The 21,684-nt window shown below is 43.7% G+C and overlaps 1 protein-coding gene across 1 annotated transcript in view; it reads left to right on the top strand.

Moving 5' to 3' along the window:
• The window catches only part of tars1 (threonyl-tRNA synthetase 1), an 84,796-nt gene that overhangs the window by 48,504 nt on the left and 14,608 nt on the right, over positions 1-21,684 (top strand). Inside the window, exons 10-16 of the mRNA XM_071404430.1 lie at positions 2,858-2,956; positions 5,264-5,430; positions 9,018-9,180; positions 12,038-12,175; positions 15,707-15,784; positions 16,618-16,718; positions 16,967-17,071. Coding sequence (XP_071260531.1) covers positions 2,858-2,956; positions 5,264-5,430; positions 9,018-9,180; positions 12,038-12,175; positions 15,707-15,784; positions 16,618-16,718; positions 16,967-17,071 — 851 coding nt within the window. The remainder of the gene's footprint in view (positions 1-2,857; positions 2,957-5,263; positions 5,431-9,017; positions 9,181-12,037; positions 12,176-15,706; positions 15,785-16,617; positions 16,719-16,966; positions 17,072-21,684) is intronic.

Genomic DNA, 21,684 nt, shown 5'->3' on the forward strand with positions numbered 1-21,684 from the left:
GTGGTATGGGTAGAGGTGAAGTGACTAGACTACAGGATAGATGATGGACAGTACCAGCAGTGGTATGGGTGGAGGTGAAGTGACTAGACTACAGGTTTGATGATGGACAGTACCAGCAGTGGTATGGGTGGAGGTGAAGTGACTAGACTACAGGTTGATGATGGACAGTACCAGCAGTGGTATGGGTGGAGGTGAAGTGACTAGACTACAGGTTTGATGATGGACAGTACCAGCAGTGGTATGGGTGGAGGTGAAGTGACTAGACTACAGGATTGATGATGGACAGTACCAGCAGTGGTATGGGTGGAGGTGAAGTGACTAGACTACAGGTTTGATGATGGACAGTACCAGCAGTGGTATGGGTGGAGGTGAAGTGACTAGACTACAGGATTGATGATGGACAGTACCAGCAGTGGTACGGTGGAGGTGAAGTGACTAGACTACAGGATTGATGATGGACAGTACCAGCAGTGGTATGGGTGGAGGTGAAGTGACTAGACTACAGGATTGATGATGAACAGTACCAGCAGTGGTACGGTGGAGGTGAAGTGACTAGACTACAGGTTTGATGATGGACAGTACCAGCAGTGGTATGGGTGGAGGTGAAGTGACTAGACTACAGGATTGATGATGGACAGTACCAGCAGTGGTATGGGTGGAGGTGAAGTGACTAGACTACAGGGTTGATGATGGACAGTACCAGCAGTGGTACGGTGGAGGTGAAGTGACTAGACTACAGGATTGATGATGGACAGTACCAGCAGTGGTACGGTGGAGGTGAAGTGACTAGACTACAGGATAGATGATGAACAGTACCAGCAGTGGTATGGGTGGAGGTGAAGTGACTAGACTACAGGATTGATGATGGACAGTACCAGCAGTGGTATGGGTGGAGGTGAAGTGACTAGACTACAGGATTGATGATGGACAGTACCAGCAGTGGTATGGGTGGAGGTGAAGTGACTAGACTACAGGATTGATGATGGACAGTACCAGTAGTGGTATGGGTGGAGGTGAAGTGATTAGACTACAGGATTGATGATGGACAGTACCAGCAGTGGTATGGGTGGAGGTGAAGTGACTAGACTACAGGATTGATGATGGACAGTACCAGCAGTGGTATGGGTGGAGGTGAAGTGACTAGACTACAGGAGTGATGATGAACAGTACCAGCAGAGTTAGTGAAAAGGGGGGTAAATACACGTAGTCCGGGTAGCTATTTGGTTTACTACTAAACTAACCATTTAGCAGGCTTGTTGGTAGAACCTGTTGAGGGTCCTGTTTGTTCCAGACTTGCTGCATCAGTACTGCTTGCCATGTGGTAGCAGAGAGGACAGTCTGTGACTTGGGTGACTGGAGCCTTTGACAATTTGTGGGCCTTCCTCTGACACTGCCTGGTATTAATTTATTGCCCTTTATGATGGAGGTGAAGTGACTAGACTACAGGATTGATGATGGACAGTACCAGCAGTGGTATGGGTGGAGGTGAAGTGACTAGACTACAGGATAGATGATGGACAGTACCCGCAGTGGTATGGGTGGAGGTGAAGTGACTAGACTACAGGATTAGGCAAGGATTAGGCAAGTCGGTTATGAACACATTTTTATTTACATTGACTTCCTACCCCGACCCTCTTCACGACTGTGTTTGTGTTTTTAGAGGTCCTTAGTGACGTGGTCACTGAGGAACTTGAAGCTCTCGACCTGCTCCACTACAGTCGATCAATCAAATGGTATTTATACAGCAGTTTTTACAAAAAACGTTGTGGAAATATGGTCTGGGAACAGCAGGACATTGCTGGGTCCTCTGTCTTTAGAGGGGTAGGGGGGACTGATCAGTGACATGGTACAGATGTCCTCCTGGTTAACATCTGCTGTAGGGTAACACTGATCATACAACTCTCTCTCTCTCTCTCTCCTCTCTCCTCGCTCTCTCTCTCTCTCTCTCCTCGCTCTCTCTCTCTCTCTCCTCGCTCTCTCTCTCTCTCTCCTCGCTCTCTCTCTCTCTCTCCTCGCTCTCTCTCTCTCTGTCTCTCTCTCTCTGTCTCTCTCTCTGTCTCTCTCTCTGTCTCTCTCTGTCTCGCTCTGTCTCTCTCTCTGTCTCTCTCTCTGTCTCTCTCTCTGTCTCTCTCTCTCTCTGTCTCTCTCTCTGTCTCTCTCTCTGTCTCTCTCTCTCTCTGTCTCTCTCTCTCTCTGTCTCTCTCTCTCTCTGTCTCTCTCTCTCTCTGTCTCTCTCTCTCTCTCTGTCTCTCTCTCTCTCTCTGTCTCTCTCTCTCTCTGTCTCTCTCTCTCTCTGTCTCTCTCTCTCTCTGTCTCTCTCTCTCTCTGTCTCTGTCTCTCTCTCTCTGTCTCTCTCTGTCTCTCTGTCTCTGTCTCTCTCTCTCTCTCTCTCTGTCTCTCTCTCTCTGTCTCTCTCTCTCTGTCTCTGTCTCTCTCTCTCTGTCTCTCTCTCTCTGTCTCTCTCTCTCTGTCTCTGTCTCTCTCTGTCTCTGTCTCTCTCTGTCTCTGTCTCTCTCTGTCTCTGTCTCTCTCTGTCTCTGTCTCTCTCTGTCTCTCTCTGTCTCTCTCTCTCTCTGTCTCTCTGTCTCTCTCTCTCTCTCTCTCTCTCTCTCTCTCTCTCTCTCTCTCTCTCTCCGTCTCTCTGCTCTCTCTCCTCTCTCCCTCTCTCTGTCTCTCTCTCTCTCTCTCTCTCTGTCTCTCTCTCTCTCTGTCTCTCTCTCTCTCTGTCTCTCTCTCTCTCTGTCTCTCTCTCTGTCTCTCTCTCTCTCTGTCTCTCTGCCTCTCTCCTCTCTCTCTCTCTCCTCTCTCTCTCTCTCCTCTCTCTCTCTCTCCTCTCTGCTCTCTCTCTCTCCTACAGGAACAAGATCTGTTCTTCTTCCATGATCTGTCTCCAGGCAGTTGTTTCTTCCTGCCTAAAGGATCCTACATCTACAACAGTCTGGTGGACTTTATCAGGGTGAGTTGTCATTGCCACAAGATAGACAGCCCCTGTAGCCGTGAGACGGGCGGCCCCTGTAGCCGTGAGACGGGCGGCCCCTGTAGCCGTGAGACGGGCTGCCCCTGTAGCCGTGAGACGGGCGGCCCCTGTAGCCGTGAGACGGGCGGCCCCTGTAGCCGTGAGACGGGCGGCCCCTGTAGCCGTGAGACGGGCGGCCCCTGTAGCCGTGAGACGGGCGGCCAGTATATATATATATATTTAACTGGTGTACTATTGGACCAGGGCTATTTAACTGGCGGCCCGCCGGGCCAGATACAGTATCTTTGGTCCAGGGCAATTTAACTGGCCGGCCAGATACGGTACCTATGGACCAGGGCTATTTAACTGGCTGCCCGCCGGCCAGATACAGTACCTTTGGACCAGGGCTATTTAACTGGCTGCCCGCCGGCCAGATACAGTACCTTTGGACAAGGGCTATTTAACTGGCCGGCCCGATACAGTACCTTTGGACCAGGGCTATTTAACTGGCCGGCCCGATACAGTACCTTTGGACCAGGGCTATTTAACTGGTCGGCCAGATACAGTACCTTTGGACCAGGGCTATTTAAATGGCGGCCCGCCGGCCAGATTTGGACTCTTATAAATTTAGACGGGCCCTTTATGAACATTAATAAAAATCCGCCGTTCAGCGCCAAAATGACGAGCTCTGTGGTGGTTGTCGATAGTGGGGTTTCTAGCTCCTACAGTGGGGAGAACAAGTATTTGACACACTGCCGATTTTGCAGGTTTTCCTACTTACAAAGCATGTAGAGGCCTGTCATTTTTATCATAGGTACACTTCAACTGTGAGAGACGGAATCTAAAACAAAAATCCAGAAAATCACATTGTATGATTTTTAAGTAATTCATTTGCATTTTATTGCATGACATAAGTATTTGATCACCTACCAACCAGTAAGAATTCCGGCTCTCACAGACCTGTTAGTTTTTCTTTAAGAAGCCCTCCTGTTCTCCACTCATTACCTGTATTAACTGCACCTGTTTGAACTCGTTACCTGTATAAAAGACACCTGTCCACACACTCAATAAAACAGACTCCAACCTCTCCACAATGGCCAAGACCAGAGAGCTGTGTAAGGACATCAGGGGTAAAATTGTAGACCTGCACAAGGCTGGGATGGGCTACAGGACAATAGGCAAGCAGCTTGGTGAGAAGGCAACAACTGTTGGCGCAATTATTAGAAAATGGAAGAAGTTCAAGATGACGGTCAATCACCCTCGGTCTGGGACTCCATGCAAGAACTCACCTCGTGGGGCATCAATGATCATGAAGGTGAGGGATCAGCCCAGAACTACACGGCAGGACCTGGTCAATGACCTGAAGAGAGCTGGGACCACAGTCTCAAATAAAACCATTAGTAACACACTACGCCATCATGGATTAAAATCCTGCAGCGCACGCAAGGTCCCCCTGCTCAAGCCAGCGCATGTCCAGGCCCGTCTGAAGTTTGCCAATGACCATCTGGATGATCCAAAGGAGGAATGGGAGAAGGTCATGTGGTCTGATGAGACAAAAATAGAGCTTACAATGCTGTCATTGTAAATAATAATTTGTTCCTAACTGACTTGCCTAGTTTAAATAAAAAAATCTGTGCTGAACAATAACATGCCCGACCTGCCCGAAAGCATCGTTGCAACTGTAAAGTTTGGTGGAGGAGGAATAATGGTCTGGGGCTGTTTTTCATGTTTTTTCTCCTTAGTTCCAGTGTAGGGAAATCTTAACGCTACAGAGTATAATGACATTCTAGACGATTCTGAAAACTTTGTGGCAACAATTTGGGGAAGGCTCTTTCCTGTTTCAGAATGACAATGCCCCCGTGCACAAATCGAAGTCCATACAGAAGTGGTTGGTTGAATGGTGTGGCAGAACTTGACTGGCCTGCACAGAGCCCTGACCTCAACCTTATCGAACACCTTTGGGATGAATTGGAACACCAACTGTTAGCCGGGCCTAATCGCCCAACGTCAGTGCCCGACCTCACTAATACTGTTGTGGCTGAATGGAAGCAAGTCCCTGCAGCAATGTTCCAACATCTAGTGGAAAGCCTTCCCAGAAGAGTGGAGGCTGTTATAGCAGCAAAGGGGGACCAACTCCATATTAATGAATTCCCAGAAGAGTGGAGGCTGTTATAGCAGCAAAGGGGGACCAACTCCATATTAATTTCCATGATTTTGGAATAAGATGTTCGACTAGCAGGTGTCCACATACTTTTGGTCATGTACTGTATTTAGTATATACATTGTGTAATCTCTCTGTCTCTCTAGTCTGAGTACCGTAAGCGAGGCTTCCAGGAGGTGGTAACCCCTAACATCTATAACAGTAAGCTGTGGCAGACATCAGGCCACTGGCAACACTACAGTGACAACATGTTCTCCTTCGAAGTGGAGAAGGAGGTGTTCGCCCTCAAACCTATGAACTGCCCGGGACATTGGTGAGTACAGCTTTAGGGTTTTCATACTACTGAGCCTCCTGAGTACAGCTTTAGGGTTTTCATACTACTGAGCCTCCTGAGTACAGCTTTAGGGTTTTCATAGTACTGAGCCTCCTGAGTACAGCTTGGGGGCTTTTCATACTACTGAGCCTCCTGAGTACAGCTTTAGGGTTTTCATACTACTGAGCCTCCTGAGTACAGCTTGGGGGCTTTTCATACTACTGAGCCTCCTGAGTACAGCTTTAGGGTTTTCATAGTACTGAGCCTCCTGAGTACAGCTTTAGGGTTTTCATACTACTGAGCCTCCTGAGTACAGCTTTAGGGTTTTCATACTACTGAGCCTCCTGAGTACAGCTTTAGGGTTTTCATAGTACTGAGCCTCCTGAGTACAGCTTGGGGGCTTTTCATACTACTGAGCCTCCTGAGTACAGCTTTAGGGTTTTCATACTACTGAGCCTCCTGAGTACAGCTTTAGGGTTTTCATACTACTGAGCCTCCTGAGTACAGCTTGGGGGCTTTTCATACTACTGAGCCTCCTGAGTACAGCTTGGGGGCTTTTCATACTACTGAGCCTCCTGAGTACAGCTTTAGGGTTTTCATACTACTGAGCCTCCTGAGTACAGCTTTAGGGTTTTCATAGTACTGAGCCTCCTGAGTACAGCTTGGGGGCTTTTCATACTACTGAGCCTCCTGAGTACAGCTTTAGGGTTTTCATAGTACTGAGCCTCCTGAGTACAGCTTGGGGGCTTTTCATACTACTGAGCCTCCTGAGTACAGCTTTAGGGTTTTCATACTACTGAGCCTCCTGAGTACAGCTTGGGGGCTTTTCATACTACTGAGCCTCCTGAGTACAGCTTTAGGGTTTTCATAGTACTGAGCCTCCTGAGTACAGCTTTAGGCTTTTCATACTACTGAGCCTCCTGAGTACAGCTTGGGGGCTTTTCATACTACTGAGCCTCCTGAGTACAGCTTTAGGGTTTTCATACTACTGAGCCTCCTGAGTACAGCTTTAGGGTTTTCATAGTACTGAGCCTCCTGAGTACAGCTTGGGGGCTTTTCATACTACTGAGCCTCCTGAGTACAGCTTTAGGGTTTTCATACTACTGAGCCTCCTGAGTACAGCTTTAGGGTTTTCATACTACTGAGCCTCCTGAGTACAGCTTGGGGGCTTTTCATACTACTGAGCCTCCTGAGTACAGCTTTAGGGTTTTCATAGTACTGAGCCTCCTGAGTACAGCTTTAGGGTTTTCATACTACTGAGCCTCCTGAGTACAGCTTTAGGGTTTTCATACTACTGAGCCTCCTGAGTACAGCTTGGGGGCTTTTCATACTACTGAGCCTCCTGAGTACAGCTTGGGGGCTTTTCATACTACTGAGCCTCCTGAGTACAGCTTTAGGGTTTTCATAGTACTGAGCCTCCTGAGTACAGCTTGGGGGCTTTTCATACTACTGAGCCTCCTGAGTACAGCTTTAGGGTTTTCATAGTACTGAGCCTCCTGAGTACAGCTTGGGGGCTTTTCATACTACTGAGCCTCCTGAGTACAGCTTTAGGGTTTTCATACTACTGAGCCTCCTGAGTACAGCTTGGGGGCTTTTCATACTACTGAGCCTCCTGAGTACAGCTTTAGGGTTTTCATAGTACTGAGCCTCCTGAGTACAGCTTTAGGCTTTTCATACTACTGAGCCTCCTGAGTACAGCTTGGGGGCTTTTCATACTACTGAGCCTCCTGAGTACAGCTTGGGGGCTTTTCATACTACTGAGCCTCCTGAGTACAGCTTTAGGGTTTTCATACTACTGAGCCTCCTGAGTACAGCTTGGGGGCTTTTCATACTACTGAGCCTCCTGAGTACAGCTTGGGGGCTTTTCATACTACTGAGCCTCCTGAGTACAGCTTGGGGGCTTTTCATACTACTGAGCCTCCTGAGTACAGCTTGGGGGCTTTTCATACTACTGAGCCTCCTGAGTACAGCTTTAGGCTTTTCATACTACTGAGCCTCCTGAGTACAGCTTTAGGCTTTTCATACTACTGAGCCTCCTGAGTACAGCTTGGGGGTTTTCATAGTACTGAGCCTCCTGAGTACAGCTTGGGGGCTTTTCATACTACTGAGCCTCCTGAGTACAGCTTGGGGGCTTTTCATACTACTGAGCCTCCTGAGTACAGCTTGGGGGCTTTTCATACTACTGAGCCTCCTGAGTACAGCTTGGGGGCTTTTCATACTACTGAGCCTCCTGAGTACAGCTTGGGGGCTTTCATACTACTGAGCCTCCTGAGTACAGCTTGGGGGCTTTTCATACTACTGAGCCTCCTGAGTACAGCTTTAGGGTTTTCATAGTACTGAGCCTCCTGAGTACAGCTTGGGGGCTTTTCATACTACTGAGCCTCCTGAGTACAGCTTGGGGGCTTTTCATACTACTGAGCCTCCTGAGTACAGCTTGGGGGCTTTTCATACTACTGAGCCTCCTGAGTACAGCTTGGGGGCTTTCATACTACTGAGCCTCCTGAGTACAGCTTGGGGGCTTTCATACTACTGAGCCTCCTGAGTACAGCTTGGGGGCTTTTCATACTACTGAGCCTCCTGAGTACAGCTTGGGGGCTTTTCATACTACTGAGCCTCCTGAGTACAGCTTGGGGGGTTTTCATACTACTGAGCCTCCTGAGTACAGCTTGGGGGCTTTTCATACTACTGAGCCTCCTGAGTACAGCTTGGGGGCTTTTCATACTACTGAGCCTCCTGAGTACAGCTTTAGGCTTTTCATACTACTGAGCCTCCTGAGTACAGCTTTAGGCTTTTCATACTACTGAGCCTCCTGAGTACAGCTTGGGGGTTTTCATAGTACTGAGCCTCCTGAGTACAGCTTGGGGGCTTTTCATACTACTGAGCCTCCTGAGTACAGCTTGGGGGCTTTTCATACTACTGAGCCTCCTGAGTACAGCTTGGGGGCTTTTCATACTACTGAGCCTCCTGAGTACAGCTTGGGGGCTTTTCATACTACTGAGCCTCCTGAGTACAGCTTGGGGGCTTTCATACTACTGAGCCTCCTGAGTACAGCTTGGGGGCTTTTCATACTACTGAGCCTCCTGAGTACAGCTTTAGGGTTTTCATAGTACTGAGCCTCCTGAGTACAGCTTTAGGGTTTTCATAGTACTGAGCCTCCTGAGTACAGCTTGGGGGCTTTTCATACTACTGAGCCTCCTGAGTACAGCTTGGGGGCTTTTCATACTACTGAGCCTCCTGAGTACAGCTTGGGGGCTTTCATACTACTGAGCCTCCTGAGTACAGCTTGGGGGCTTTCATACTACTGAGCCTCCTGAGTACAGCTTGGGGGCTTTTCATACTACTGAGCCTCCTGAGTACAGCTTTAGGGTTTTCATACTACTGAGCTACTGGTGAGCTATGCTGTACGGAGCTGGCCTGGTTACCCATAATTACCCTGGTTACCCATAGTTACCAATCTACCAAGAAGAAGAATAAGCAACAGCAGTTTGGTTCAGGTGATGCAAAAAAACTATCTCGCCCTGTCTGTCGCTCGCCCTGTCTGTCGCTGTCTCTCACGGTGACTCTCTTTGCCCCTCCCCCATTTCTAGTCTGATGTTCGACCACCGGCCGCGGTCCTGGAGGGAGCTGCCTCTGCGAATGGCCGACTTCGGCGTGCTGCATCGTAACGAGCTGTCTGGCGCTCTGACTGGTCTGACCCGTGTACGACGCTTCCAGCAGGACGACGCCCACATCTTCTGCACCATGGACCAGGTACGCGTTATGGGGACCGGACCGGGTACGCGTTATGGGGACCGGACCGGGTACGCGTTATGGGGACCGGACCGGGTACGCGTTATGGGGACCGGACCGGGTACGCGTTATGGGGACCGGACCGGGTACGCGTTATGGGGACCGGACCGGGTACGCGTTATGGGGACCGGACCGGGTACGCGTTATGGGGACCGGACCGGGTTAGCATTTGGAAAGTTTTCAGACCCCTTTATCCGTATTTTGTTACGTTACAGTGGATGAAAAACACAATACCCCATAATGATAAAGCATAAACAGGTTGAGAAATGTTGGCAAATTTATTAAAAATAAATAACTGAAATATCACATTTTAAGTATTCAGACCCTTTACTCAGTACTTTGTTGAAGCTCCTTTGGCAGCGTTTACAGCCTCGAGTCTTCTTGGGTATGACGCTACAAGCTTGGCACACCTGTATTTGGGGAGTTCCTCCCATTCTTCTCTGCAGATCCTCTCAAGCTCTGTCAGGTTGGATGGGGAGTGTCGCTGCACAGCTATTTTCAGGTCTCCAGAGATGTTCGATCGGTTTCAAGTCCGGGCTCTGGCTGGGCCACTCAAGGACATTCAGAGACTTGTCCCGAAGCCACTCCTGCGTTGTCTTGGCTGTGTGCTTAGTGTCGTCCTGTTTGAAGGTGAACCTTCGCCCCAGTCTGAGGTCCTGAGCGCTCTGGAGCAGGTTTTCATCAAGGATCTCTCTTTACGTTGCTCCTTTCAACTTTCCCTCGATCCTGACTAGTCTCCCAGTCCCTGCCGCTGAAAAACATCCCCACAGCATGATGCTGCCACCACCATGCTTCACTGTAGAAATGGTGCCAGGTTTCCTCCAGACGTGACACTTGGCATTCAGGCCAAGGAGTTCAATCTTGGTTTCATCAGACCAGAGAATCTTGTTTCTCATGGTCTGGGAGTCCTGTAGGTGCCTTTTGGCAAACTCCAAGCTGGCTGTCATGTGTCTTTTACTGAGGTGTGGCTTCTGTCTGGCGTGGCTTCACTCTACCATAAAGGCCTGATTGGTGGAGTGCTGCAGAGATGGTTGTCCTTCTAGAAGGTTCTCCAATCTCCACAGAGGATCTCTGGATCTCTGTCAGTGACCATCAGGTTTTTGGTTACCTCCCTGACCAAGGAAACATCTCAAGGATGATCAATGGAAACAGGATGCACCTGAGCTCAATTTTGAGTCTCATAGAAAAGGGTATGAATACTTATGTAAATAAGGTATTTCTGTTTTCACTTTGTCATTATGGGTTATTGTGTGTAGATTGAGGGAATACAATTATTTAATCAATTTTAGAATAAGGCTGTAATGTAACAAAATGTGGAAAAAGTCAAGGGGTCTGAATATTTTAATGCACTGTATCTTCTGCATCATGGACCAGGTAAGCAGTGTGTGTGTGTGTGTGTGTAGGGCTGTGAATTACCAGGGACTATCTCATATAATACTTAGTTGCCAATACGATTTCTCATGATTTTGTGTATTACGATTCAATGTTCCAAACATATTGCTCACCATATGTCTGCTGCAGAGGGACAGGAGGGCAATGAGAAATAGTTTTTTTGATCAGTCAGGGAAATAAATATGCTGAAAACAAATGTGGCTCCCTATTTAAAAAGAATTAGCCGTGACGGGAGAAAGTTGTTGTGCAGGTAGAGCCAACTAGCGCAAAAATAATATTGTGGTATTGTCAAAACGAAGAGTTCGATACATCGTAAAACATCCCCCCCAATCACTAGTGGAGCAGTCAGACCTTAACCCTCCTGCGGGTCAGACCTTAACCCTCCTGCGGGTCAGACCTTAACCCTCCTGCGGGTCAGACCTTAACCCTTAACCCTCCTGCGGGTCAGACCTTAACCCTTAACCCTCCTGCGGGTCAGACCTTTACCCTTAACCCTCCTGCGGGTCAGACCTTTACCCTTAACCCTCCTGCGGGTCAGACCTTTACCCTTAACCCTCCTGCGGGTCAGACCTTTACCCTTAACCCTCCTGCGGGTCAGACCTTTACCCTTAACCCTCCTGCGGGTCAGACCTTTACCCTTAACCCTCCTGCGGGTCAGACCTTTACCCTTAACCCTCCTGCAGGTCAGACTTTTACCCTTAACCCTCCTGCGGGTCAGACCTTTACCCTTAACCCTCCTGCGGGTCAGACCTTAACCCTCCTGCGGGTCAGACCTTTACCCTTAACCCTCCTGTGGGTCAGACCTTTACCCTTAACCCTCCTGCGGGGCAGACCTTATAACCCTCCTGCTGGGCAGACCTTAACCCTCCTGCGGGGCAGACCTTAACCCTCCTGCGGGGCAGACCTTAACCCTCCTGCGGGGCAGACCTTAACCCTCCTGCGGGGCAGACCTTAACCCTCCTGCGGGGCAGACCTTAACCCTTCTGCGGGGCAGACCTTAACCCTCCTGCGGGGCAGACCTTAACCCTCCTGCGGGGCAGACCTTAACCCTCCTGCGGGGCAGACCTTAACCCTCCTGCGGGGCAGACCTTATCGCCCTCCTGCGGGTCATACCTTATCGCCCTCCTGCGGGTCATACCTTATCGCCCTCCTGCGGGTCATACCTTATCGCCCTCCTGCGGGTCATACCTTATCGCCCTCCTGCGGGTCAGACCTTATAGCCCTCCTGCGGGTCAGACCTTATAACCCTCCTGCGGGTCAGGCACACTCCTCTTCTCCATGTAGCGCCACACGGAATGGGTCAGTTAGCGAGTTCACCTCCTGGGATAATCACCAAGACTCTTCCAGTGGACCATTTCAGCTGTCACACTATTTAAGACACCATGAAGCCTTGACTAAAGCTGTGTGTGTTTGTCTTTTCCTCCAGATTGAGGAGGAGATTAAGGGTTGCCTGGACTTCCTGCGTACAGTCTACGACTGTTTTGGTTTCTCCTTCAAACTCAACCTGTCCACCCGACCTGAGAAGTTCCTGGGAGAGCCTGCGGTCTGGGATCGGGCTGAGAAGGTAACGATACTTGATCAAGGGTTTATTACGTTTCAATGTCACAGGCCCAAGTACAGCTCTAACCAAACAAGGCCGTAATAAATAACAATGTAATACTACAAATAACAAGGGAGAACAAAAACACACAAGATATAAAAATAAGAACACAAAGTACACAAGCATACAAGTTAATACCATACTATATACAGGGTCAGGTTAATACCATACTATATACAGGGTCAGTTAATACCATACTATATACAGGGTCAGGTTAATACCATACTATATACAGGGTCAGGTTAATACCATACTATATACAGGGTCAGGTTAATACCATACTATATACAGGGTCAGGTTAATACCATACTATATACAGGGTCAGTTAATACCATACTATATACAGGGTCAGGTTAATACCATACTATATACAGGGTCAGTTAATACCATACTATATACAGGGTCAGTTAATACCATACTATATACAGGGTCAGTTAATACCATACTATATACAGGGTCAGGTTAATACCATACTATATACAGGGTCAGGTTAATACCATACTATATACAGGGTCAGTTAATACCATACTATATACAGGGTCAGGTTAATACCATACTATATACAGGGTCAGTTAATACCATACTATATACAGGGTCAGTTAATACCATACTATATACAGGGTCAGTTAATACCATACTATATACAGGGTCAGGTTAATACCATACTATATACAGGGTCAGGTTAATACCATACTATATACAGGGTCAGGTTAATACCATACTATATACAGGGTCAGGTTAATACCATACTATATACAGGGTCAGTTAATACCATACTATATACAGGGTCAGGTTAATACCATACTATATACAGGGTCAGGTTAATACCATACTATATACAGGGTTAGTTAATACCATACTATATACAGGGTTAGTTAATACCATACTATATACAGGGTCAGGTTAATACCATACTATATACAGGGTCAGGTTAATACCATACTATATACAGGGTCAGTTAATACCATACTATATACAGGGTCAGGTTAATACCATACTATATACAGGGTCAGGTTAATACCATACTATATACAGGGTCAGGTTAATACCATACTATATACAGGGTCAGGTTAATACCATACTATATACAGGGTCAGGTTAATACCATACTATATACAGGGTCAGTTAATACCATACTATATACAGGGTCAGTTAATACCATACTATATACAGGGTCAGGTTAATACCATACTATATACAGGGTCAGGTTAATACCATACTATATACAGGGTCAGGTTAATACCATACTATATACAGGGTCAGGTTAATACCATACTATATACAGGGTCAGGTTAATACCATACTATATACAGGGTCAGGTTAATACCATACTATATACAGGGTCAGTTAATACCATACTATATACAGGGTCAGTTAATACCATACTATATACAGGGTCAGTTAATACCATACTATATACAGGGTCAGTTAATACCATACTATATACAGGGTCAGTTAATACCATACTATATACAGGGTCAGTTAATACCATACTATATACAGGGTCAGTTAATACCATACTATATACAGGGTCAGGTTAATACCATACTATATACAGGGTCAGGTTAATACCATACTATATACAGGGTCAGGTTAATACCATACTATATACAGGGTCAGGTTAATACCATACTATATACAGGGTCAGGTTAATACCATACTATATACAGGGTCAGGTTAATACCATACTATATACAGGGTCAGGTTAATACCATACTATATACAGGGTCAGGTTAATACCATACTATATACAGGGTCAGTTAATACCATACTATATACAGGGTCAGGTTAATACCATACTATATACAGGGTCAGGTTAATACCATACTATATACAGGGTCAGTTAATACCATACTATATACAGGGTCAGGTTAATACCATACTATATACAGGGTCAGGTTAATACCATACTATATACAGGGTCAGGTTAATACCATACTATATACAGGGTCAGGTTAATACCATACTATATACAGGGTCAGGTTAATACCATACTATATACAGGGTCAGTTAATACCATACTATATACAGGGTCAGGTTAATACCATACTATATACAGGGTCAGGTTAATACCATACTATATACAGGGTCAGTTAATACCATACTATATACAGGGTCAGTTAATACCATACTATATACAGGGTCAGTTAATACCATACTATATACAGGGTCAGTTAATACCATACTATATACAGGGTCAGGTAATACCATACTATATACAGGGTCAGGTTAATACCATACTATATACAGGGTCAGGTTAATACCATACTATATACAGGGTCAGTTAATACCATACTATATACAGGGTCAGGTTAATACCATACTATATACAGGGTCAGGTTAATACCATACTATATACAGGGTCAGTTAATACCATACTATATACAGGGTCAGTTAGTACCATACTATATACAGGGTCAGTTAATACCATACTATATACAGGGTCAGTTAATACCATACTATATACAGGGTCAGGTTAATACCATACTATATACAGGGTCAGTTAATAGCATACTATATACAGGGTCAGGTTAATACCATACTATATACAGGGTCAGTTTATACCATACTATATACAGGGTCAGTTAATACCATACTATATACAGGGTCATTTTATACCATACTATATACAGGGTCAGGTTAATACCATACTATATACAGGGTCAGGTTAATACCATACTATATACAGGGTCAGTTAATACCATACTATATACAGGGTCAGTTAATACCATACTATATACAGGGTCAGGTTAATACCATACTATATACAGGGTCAGTTAATACCATACTATATACAGGGTCAGTTAATACCATACTATATACAGGGTCAGTTAATACCATACTATATACAGGGTCAGTTAATACCATACTATATACAGGGTCAGTTAATACCATACTATATACAGGGTCAGTTAATACCATACTATATACAGGGTCAGTTAATACCATATTATATACAGGGTCAGGTTAATACCATACTATATACAGGGTCGGTTAATACCATACTATATACAGGGTCAGTTAATACCATACTATATACAGGGTCAGTTAATACCATACTATATACAGGGTCAGGTTAATACCATACTATATACAGGGTCAGGTTAATACCATACTATATACAGGGTCAGTTAATACCATACTATATACAAGGTCAGGTTAGTACCATACTATATACATACTATATACAGGGTCAGTTAATACCATACTATATACAGGGTCAGTTAATACCATACTATATACAGGGTCAGATAATACCATACTATATACAGGGTCAGATAATACAGCCCCAGTGATATACTGCGTTGTTTATGAAGGGTTAATGCAACGATGAAGTGTTTGTAAAGTTAAGCATATACTGTTATATATATATATATATATACTGGAGATATGTGGTTGTTGTGGATAAGAGTGTCTACTAGATGACCAAATGTAGGTTGGTCATTTGGCAGCCCTGCTCCAACCTTAACTCTGTTCTCTCCTGTGTGATTGCAGCAACTGGAGAACAGTCTGAATGAGTTTGGCGAGAAGTGGGTCCTCAACCCTGGAGACGGGGCCTTCTACGGACCCAAGGTAAGACCTACCAATGTTATCATGTTGTATTGAACGTTATAAGGATCAAAAGGGAATATGGTGTCTCAACTATGTCAAACTAACTCATCATGGAGGAATGGAAGCATTACTTATAGGCCATGCTGTGGTGACGCCATGCTGTGGTGACGCCATGCTGTGGTGACGCCATGCTGTGGTGACGCCATGCTGTGGTGACGCCATGCTGTGGTGACCCCATGCTGTGGTGACGCCATGCTGTGGTGACGCCATGCTGTGGTGACGCCATGCTGTGGTGACCCCATGCTGTGGTGACCCCATGCTGTGGTGACCCCATGCTGTGGTGACCCCATGCTGTGGTGACCCCATGCTGTGGTGACCCCATGCTGTGGTGACCCCATGCTGTGGTGACGCCATGCTGTGGTGACGCCATGCTGTGGTGACGCCATGCTGTGGTGACGCCATGCTGTGGTGACGCCATGCTGTGGTGACCCCATGCTGTGGTGACGCCATGCTGTGGTGACGCCATGCTGTGGTGACGCCATGCTGTGGTGACGCCATGCTGTGGTGACCCCATGCTGTGGTGACCCCATGCTGTGGTGACGCCATGCTGTGGTGACCCCATGCTGTGGTGACCCCATGCTGTGGTGACGCCATGCTGTGGTGACGCCATGCTGTGGTGACGCCATGCTGTGGTGACGCCATGCTGTGGTGACCCCATGCTGTGGTGACGCCATGCTGTGGTGACGCCATGCTGTGGTGACGCCATGCTGTGGTGACGCCATGCTGTGGTGACGCCATGCTGTGGTGACGCCATGCTGTCGTGACGCCATGATGTGTGTTATACCCGGTTGTAGATTGACATCCAGATCAAGGATGCTATTGGTCGATACCACCAGTGTGCCACCATCCAGCTGGACTTCCAGCTACCAATCCGCTTCAACCTCACCTTTGTCAGGTAACACTTCCTCTGACATCTCTGTGACACAGTTTTAGATTGGTTGCTAGACAGGAGTTTGTTGACAGAGCAGCATCGTGATTGGTCACATTATTTCTAATGGTCTTCTGTAGTTGGTTTGTCAACTGGCTAGAAATGGGGAGAACAGGGGCACTGTGTGGAACTAAAGATCATTTTGAGGACTTTCTTTTTATGCTACATGTGTCTGATGGAAATGTGTGTGTGTGTGTGTGTGTGTGTGTGTGTAGCCATGATGGAGATGATAAGCAGAGGCCAGTCATCATCCACAGAGCCATCCTGGGATCAGTAGAGAGGATGATCGCTATCCTCACTGAGAACTACGGAGGGAAATGGTGAGGGGCTATACTAGTACTGATACTACTACTATCTGATCTACTGTAGCTGGTAATATTAATACTGATACTACTATCTGATCTACTGTAGCTGGTAATATTAGTACTGATACTACTAATATCTGATCTACTGTAGCTGGTAATATTAGTACTGATACTACTAATATCTGATCTACTGTAGCTGGTAATATTAGTACTGATACTACTAATATCTGATCTACTGTAGCTGGTAATATTAGTACTGATACTACTACTATCTGATCTACTGTAGCTGGTAATATTAGTACTGATACTACTACTATCTGATCTACTGTAGCTGGTAATATTAGTACTGATACTACTAATATCTAATCTACTGTAGCTGGTAATATTAGTACTGATACTACTACTATCTGATCTACTGTAGCTGGTAATATTAGTACTGATACTACTAATATCTGATCTACTGTAGCTGGTAATATTAGTACTGATACTACTAATATCTGATCTACTGTAGCTGGTAATATTAGTACTGATACTACTAATATCTGATCTACTGTAGCTGGTAATATTAGTACTGATACTACTACTATCTGATCTACTGTAGCTGGTAATATTAGTACTGATACTACTAATATCTAATCTACTGTAGCTGGTAATATTAGTACTGATACTACTAATATCTGATCTACTGTAGCTGGTAATATTAGTACTGATACTACTACTATCTGATCTACTGTAGCTGGTAATATTAGTACTGATACTACTACTATCTGATCTACTGTAGCTGGTAATATTAGTACTGATACTACTAATATCTGATCTACTGTAGCTGGTAATATTAGTACTGATACTACTACTATCTGATCTACTGTAGCTGGTAATATTAGTACTGATACTACTACTATCTGATCTACTGTAGCTGGTAATATTAGTACTGATACTACTAATATCTGATCTACTGTAGCTGGTAATATTAGTACTGATACTACTAATATCTGATCTACTGTAGCTGGTAATATTAGTACTGATACTACTACTATCTGATCTACTGTAGCTGGTAATATTAGTACTGATACTACTACTATCTGATCTACTGTAGCTGGTAATATTAGTACTGATACTACTACTATCTGATCTACTGTAGCTGGTAATACTAGTACTGATACTACTACTATCTGATCTACTGTAGCTGGTAATACTAGTACTGATACTACTAATATCTGATCTACTGTAGCTGGTAATATTAGTACTGATACTACTAATATCTGATCTACTGTAGCTGGTAATATTAGTACTGATACTACTACTATCTGATCTACTGTAGCTGGTAATATTAGTACTGATACTACTACTATCTGATCTACTGTAGCTGGTAATACTAGTACTGATACTACTAATATCTGATCTACTGTAGCTGGTAATACTAGTACTGATACTACTAATATCTGATCTACTGTAGCTGGTAATACTAGTACTGATACTACTAATATCTGATCTACTGTAGCTGGTAATATTAGTACTGATACTACTAATATCTGATCTACTGTAGCTGGTAATATTAGTACTGATACTACTAATATCTGATCTACTGTAGCTGGTAATATTAGTACTGATACTACTAATATCTGATCTACTGTAGCTGGTAATATTAGTACTGATACTACTACTATCTGATCTACTGTAGCTGGTAATACTAGTACTGATACTACTAATATCTGATCTACTGTAGCTGGTAATATTAGTACTGATACTACTAATATCTGATCTACTGTAGCTGGTAATATTAGTACTGATACTACTAATATCTGATCTGCTGTAGCTGGTAATACTAGTACTGATACTACTAATATCTGATCTACTGTAGCTGGTAATATTAGTACTGATACTACTAATATCTGATCTACTGTAGCTGGTAATACTAGTACTGATACTACTAATATCTGATCTACTGTAGCTGGTAATATTAGTACTGATACTACTAATATCTGATCTACTGTAGCTGGTAATATTAGTACTGATACTACTACTATCTGATCTACTGTAGCTGGTAATACTAGTACTGATACTACTAATATCTGATCTACTGTAGCTGGTAATATTAGTACTGATACTACTAATATCTGATCTACTGTAGCTGGTAATATTAGTACTGATACTACTAATATCTGATCTACTGTAGCTGGTAATACTAGTACTGATACTACTAATATCTGATCTACTGTAGCTGGTAATATTAGTACTGATACTACTAATATCTGATCTGCTGTAGCTGGTAATACTAGTACTGATACTACTAATATCTGATCTACTGTAGCTGGTAATATTAGTACTGATACTACTAATATCTGATCTACTGTAGCTGGTAATATTAGTACTGATACTACTAATATCTGATCTACTGTAGCTGGTAATATTAGTACTGATACTACTACTATCTGATCTACTGTAGCTGGTAATATTAGTACTGATACTACTACTATCTGATCTACTGTAGCTGGTAATATTAGTACTGATACTACTAATATCTGATCTACTGTAGCTGGTAATATTAGTACTGATACTACTAATATCTGATCTACTGTAGCTGGTAATATTAGTACTGATACTACTAATATCTGATCTACTGTAGCTGGTAATATTAGTACTGATACTACTAATATCTGATCTACTGTAGCTGGTAATATTAGTACTGATACTACTAATATCTGATCTGCTGTAGCTGGTAATATTAGTACTGATACTACTAATATCTGATCTACTGTAGCTGGTAATATTAGTACTGATACTACTAATATCTGATCTACTGTAGCTGGTAATATTAGTACTGATACTACTAATATCTGATCTACTGTAGCTGGTAATATTAGTACTGATACTACTAATATCTGATCTACTGTAGCTGGTAATATTAGTACTGATACTACTACTATCTGATCTACTGTAGCTGGTAATATTAGTACTGATACTACTACTATCTGATCTACTGTAGCTGGTAATATTAGTACTGATACTACTACTATCTGATCTACTGTAGCTGGTAATATTAGTACTGATACTACTACTATCTGATCTACTGTAGCTGGTAATATTAGTACTGATACTACTACTATCTGATCTACTGTAGCTGGTAATATTAGTACTGATACTACTACTATCTGATCTACTGTAGCTGGTAATATTAGTACTGATACTACTACTATCTGATCTACTGTAGCTGGTAATATTAGTACTGATACTACTACTATCTGATCTACTGTAGCTGGTAATATTAGTACTGATACTACTAATATCTGATCTACTGTAGCTGGTAATATTAGTACTGATACTACTAATATCTGATCTACTGTAGCTGGTAATATTAGTACTGATACTACTAATATCTGATCTACTGTAGCTGGTAATATTAGTACTGATACTACTACTATCTGATCTACTGTAGCTGGTAATATTAGTACTGATACTACTACTATCTGATCTACTGTAGCTGGTAATATTAGTACTGATACTACTACTATCTGATCTACTGTAGCTGGTAATATTAGTACTGATACTACTACTATCTGATCTACTGTAGCTGGTAATATTAGTACTGATACTACTACTATCTGATCTACTGTAGCTGGTAATATTAGTACTGATACTACTACTATCTGATCTACTGTAGCTGGTAATATTAGTACTGATACTACTACTATCTGATCTACTGTAGCTGGTAATATTAGTACTGATACTACTACTATCTGATCTACTGTAGCTGGTAATATTAGTACTGATACTACTACTATCTGATCTACTGTAGCTGGTAATATTAGTACTGATACTACTACTATCTGATCTACTGTAGCTGGTAATATTAGTACTGATACTACTAATATCTGATCTACTGTAGCTGGTAATATTAGTACTGATACTACTAATATCTGATCTACTGTAGCTGGTAATATTAGTACTGATACTACTAATATCTGATCTACTGTAGCTGGTAATATTAGTACTGATACTACTAATATCTGATCTACTGTAGCTGGTAATATTAGTACTGATACTACTAATATCTGATCTACTGTAGCTGGTAATATTAGTACTGATACTACTAATATCTGATCTACTGTAGCTGGTAATATTAGTACTGATACTACTAATATCTGATCTACTGTAGCTGGTAATATTAGTACTGATACTACTAATATCTGATCTACTGTAGCTGGTAATATTAGTACTGATACTACTAATATCTGATCTACTGTAGCTGGTAATATTAGTACTGATACTACTAATATCTGATCTACTGTAGCTGGTAATATTAGTACTGATACTACTAATATCTGATCTACTGTAGCTGGTAATATTAGTACTGATACTACTAATATCTGATCTACTGTAGCTGGTAATATTAGTACTGATACTACTACTATCTGATCTACTGTAGCTGGTAATATTAGTACTGATACTACTACTATCTGATCTACTGTAGCTGGTAATATTAGTACTGATACTACTACTATCTGATCTACTGTAGCTGGTAATATTAGTACTGATACTACTAATATCTGATCTACTGTAGCTGGTAATATTAGTACTGATACTACTAATATCTGATCTACTGTAGCTGGTAATATTAGTACTGATAC

The sequence above is a fragment of the Salvelinus alpinus genome, chromosome 5 (assembly GCF_045679555.1).
Source record: "Salvelinus alpinus chromosome 5, SLU_Salpinus.1, whole genome shotgun sequence".
NCBI lineage: Eukaryota > Metazoa > Chordata > Actinopteri > Salmoniformes > Salmonidae > Salvelinus > Salvelinus alpinus.